The sequence below is a fragment of the Nestor notabilis genome, unplaced genomic scaffold (genome assembly GCF_000696875.1).
Source record: "Nestor notabilis isolate BGI_N333 unplaced genomic scaffold, ASM69687v1 scaffold26519, whole genome shotgun sequence".
In the NCBI taxonomy this organism is placed as follows: domain Eukaryota; kingdom Metazoa; phylum Chordata; class Aves; order Psittaciformes; family Psittacidae; genus Nestor; species Nestor notabilis.
Window position 1 is genome coordinate 66 of NW_009945736.1, and position 3,673 is coordinate 3,738.

The window sequence follows — 3,673 nt, forward strand, 5'->3', positions numbered from 1 at the left end:
GGAAGGCTGGACGTGAGCTGAACGTGCTCTCCTCACCCGTGTGCTCCTGCCCTGCCCTGCTCTGGGTGCTTTCTGATGGGTCAGGAGTGGTTTCGGTGGCTATGGTCATCCAGCCGTTTGTCCCTGCACTAGAGGGTTCCTCCTCGTTGCTGTCCCCTTCCTCCCTAACGCTGTTTGGAGCACTCAGTGGTGTTGAAGCTTCTTTCTCCCCTGGGTTTCCCGACGGAAACGTGGTTGTCCAAACTGTAGGAGTGCTGCTCTTCCTCCTCCTTCCCATCGACCCCACAGACACGGGGCTCAGCACATCCTCTATCACGGTGGCTTCCTGGGTTGTGCTCACCAGGTTTGCCCCAACATCTAACCCAGAGAAGTTGGTCCAAGCCCGCAGAGCCGCAGGTATTTCGGTGCTGATCTGAGCATCAGCCTCTTCAAACACCTTTGTCCCCTTCTCCTGAGGTGGCTCCACTGATCTTTCTGTCGGGCTGGCGGCACCCGGCTCGTCGATGAAAGCCATGCCCTCTGCTGCCACCGAGGCAAAGAAGTTCTCCTTCTTCAGCTCAGGTTTGAGCCTGCTGGTCGCAAAGGCATCGAAGGTCTCGTCCCACTCCGAGAGGGGAGGAGGGACCGCGGGTGTCTTGTCCAGTGGAGGAAGGTCTCCTTGGGATGGGGGAGTTGTTTCTGGAACGGGGACACCAACGCTTTGGGCTGGAGACTCCCTCTCTGGGTCTTTATGTCTTAGGGAAGCAGAGGGACTGGAATCCTCAGAGGAATAAAAGCTCCCAGCGACCTCTGGAGAAGCACGTGGCCCAGACGGGAAACTAGAGAGAAAGTGAGTAGGTGAAGGAGAATTTAGTACCTGGTCAGCGAGGAGGTCCTCAAAGAAGGGATTGCTCTGCAGGGAGTTGAGGAATGGGTTGGTAGGGGACAAGCATCCGGATTGACCGTCTCCAGGAGCGGGAGAGAGGTTAGTGCTTGGCATGCTAGTGAGATGGGCTACAGCAGCAGGAGACTGGGCAGGGGAGCAGGGAGGAAAATGAGAAGGAGCATCTGAGCTGGTTTCTACCTGAGGAGACACTTCCAGGCTGTGGAGGGAAGACAAAACAGTCCTCCTGGTTAATGCTGTGACAGAGCTGTAAGCACACACCACACACACTCCAAAGCAATGCAATGACCAAACACGTTCTCGTCTCTCTGGTTAGGCAGAGCAATGATTATGGAGTCAAGGCATGGAAAGGGCATGCACGACACGCAGGAGAGGGCAGCCCTTCTTCTAGGTGTCCTCCACGCTTCCCCTTCCTACCTTAGCAAGCCCCGAGACTCTGGAGCCAAGAGGTTTTCCCACCTCCTGCAGCCCAAGGGCTGGGCTCAGGGGGTTGGTGTGTACCAAGGGCAGGTTGTGCTTGGGGAGCCGGGCTGGGCTCTTGGATAGGGATTACCTGAGCCAGGAGCGAGTCTTTCCCAGTGTATCCCAGTGCCTTGTTACCTGTCTGGCAGCACATCAGGGTGCCAGTAGACCTGGTGCTCTCTCTGGCACAGGAGGGAGGGGAGGGCAACCAAGCAGGAGGGAGCACATGGCCAGGATGTGGCCCTGGATCCACTCCTGACTGCCCAGTGTTCCCTCATGCCCTGCATCCCATCACTTCTGGCCTGAAACTCCATGGGGGACCCCAAGGAGGAGGAAGGGATCCAGCACACCTCAAATTCACACTGTCAGGCTCCATCTGCACCTCACCCCACGTCAGGCAGCTGGTTCCCTGCTGCCTTTCGAAGAGGGACTACACTGACCTTGCTTTGGGATTCAGTGATGTTCCTTTGGGATCTCCTCTGGCAATGTGCATCACCCCGAGGAACTCACCACATTGGGGATGATCATCTTGGTGGTTTTCACATCATGGTGTGGACACCCCATGCCCCAGCCAGTGCTCCGAGTACCACATTCCCTCCTCCTGAGCCCCCATCCCCTTCACTCACCCCTGCCAGGAGCAATTCCAACCCCGGGATGGGAACCCCCAGCACCAGGAATGAGCTGCCCCACAACGGAGTCAATGGGATCACCTCCATCTGCATCAGCCACCAGAGCTGAGCTTCAGAGAGACCCCAGCCTTGGTTTGGGAGAAACATGGACATTCATCAGCCAGCACTGGGCACAGCAAAGTTTAATGAGGAATTAATGAAGGAATTGCTTTGCCAATACACGAGGGGTCCATCCAGCTCTGGGGTATTCCCTGCCTCACCCAGGCTGCCGGTAGGGATCACAGGCAGCACTGGAAGGTCATGGTCAACACGCTGTCAAATGGGAAAGTTGCCTGGAAAACTCTTTTCTGTGTTATAAGGATGCACAAAAGCCTCAGACACGTTTTAAAGCTCAAAAATGCCATCTTGAGGCAGAAGCTGAGGATGTGTGAGGGTGCAGCAGAGAATCACAGAGTCACAGAATCAAAACTGGGTGCGAAAAGACCTTTAGGATCATCAAACCCAACCGTTCCCAGCCCTGCCAAGCCCACCACTAACCGGGCACTGAGGCCTCGGCTCCACGGGCTGTGAGCACTTGCAGGGACGGTGCCTCCAGCCCTGCCCTGGGCAGCCTGTTCCAATGCCTGAGCACCCTCTGGGCAAGGAATTGTTCCTCAGCTCCAGCTAAACCTGCCCTGGGGCAGCTTGAGGCCGCTTCCTCTTGTGCCATCCCTTGTCCCTTGGGAGCAGAGACCAGCCCCCTCCTGGCTCCATCTTCCTGTCAGGCAGTTGCAGAGAGCGATCAGGTCCCCCCTGAGCCTTCTCTTCTCCACACTAAACCCCCAGGTCCCTCAGCCCTTCCCCATCACACTTGTGCTCCAGGCCCTGCTCCAGCTCCGATGCCCTTCTCTGGCCCCCTCCAGCACCTCAGTGTCTCTCAAAGCAGGCAGGTTATGTGCTGGCCGTGCCCTGGACCATGAGTGGTGCAGGGATGGACAGGAGCTCATGCCCACTGCAGCAGGGCTGTCAGACCCATTTCTCCCTGCTCCTGGCAGCTTCACAGCCCCCCTCTCACATCATCTTCCAAGCAACTACCTTGGAAAAGTGCCTATTTGTGCAATCAATGTCACCGAAGTCCCTCCACCCCAGGTTTTAGGTAGGTAACACACACTCAGCAAGTGGCAAAGGCTCAACTCCAGCACCCATAAGATACTGCACAGATACTACTGAGCAGAACAAGTAAATCAGGCACAAAACCACCCATAAAAGCCTTCATTTCCACCCAAACCTGCAGCACACTTGGTGCTCTGGGCAGAGACAGCTCATGAATGCCCCCTCCTGCTGTCACCACAGAGCAGTGGTGGCCATGGCCAAGTGTCCACCCCAGTCCTCACACAGTCCAGCCGTGTTCTGCTGTGTCTCCAGGTCCTCTCTGGGCACGTGCCTCCACAGAAGGTTCCTCTGAGCTGCTCAGCTCTTGCTGGGTGCCTGGAGCTCTCAGTGAGCACGGAACATCTCCAGGAGAAGCGATGGGAGAAGCTGATGGAGAAGGCAATGGATTTTTGGGCACAAACCACCCTGGAAAGACCAGCTCTGCTTGGAGCCAACCTGTCCACACATGCTGTGATGGGCAGGGACACCTCCCACTAGAGCAGGTTGCTCCAAGCCCCTGTGTCCAACCTGCCCTTGAACACTGCCAGGGATGGGGCAGCCACAGCTT

The 3,673-nt window shown here is 56.8% G+C and overlaps 1 protein-coding gene across 1 annotated transcript in view; it reads right to left on the reverse strand.

The window, feature by feature from the left end:
- Positions 1 to 340: 340 nt before the first annotated feature.
- RAB11FIP5 (RAB11 family interacting protein 5 (class I)) overlaps positions 341 to 3,673 on the reverse strand; it is a gene marked incomplete at both ends in the record, with an annotated part of 12,815 nt that continues 9,482 nt past the window's right edge. The window contains 1 exon segment of the mRNA XM_010022983.1: positions 341 to 734. Within this exon segment, the coding sequence (XP_010021285.1) occupies positions 341 to 734 (394 nt within the window).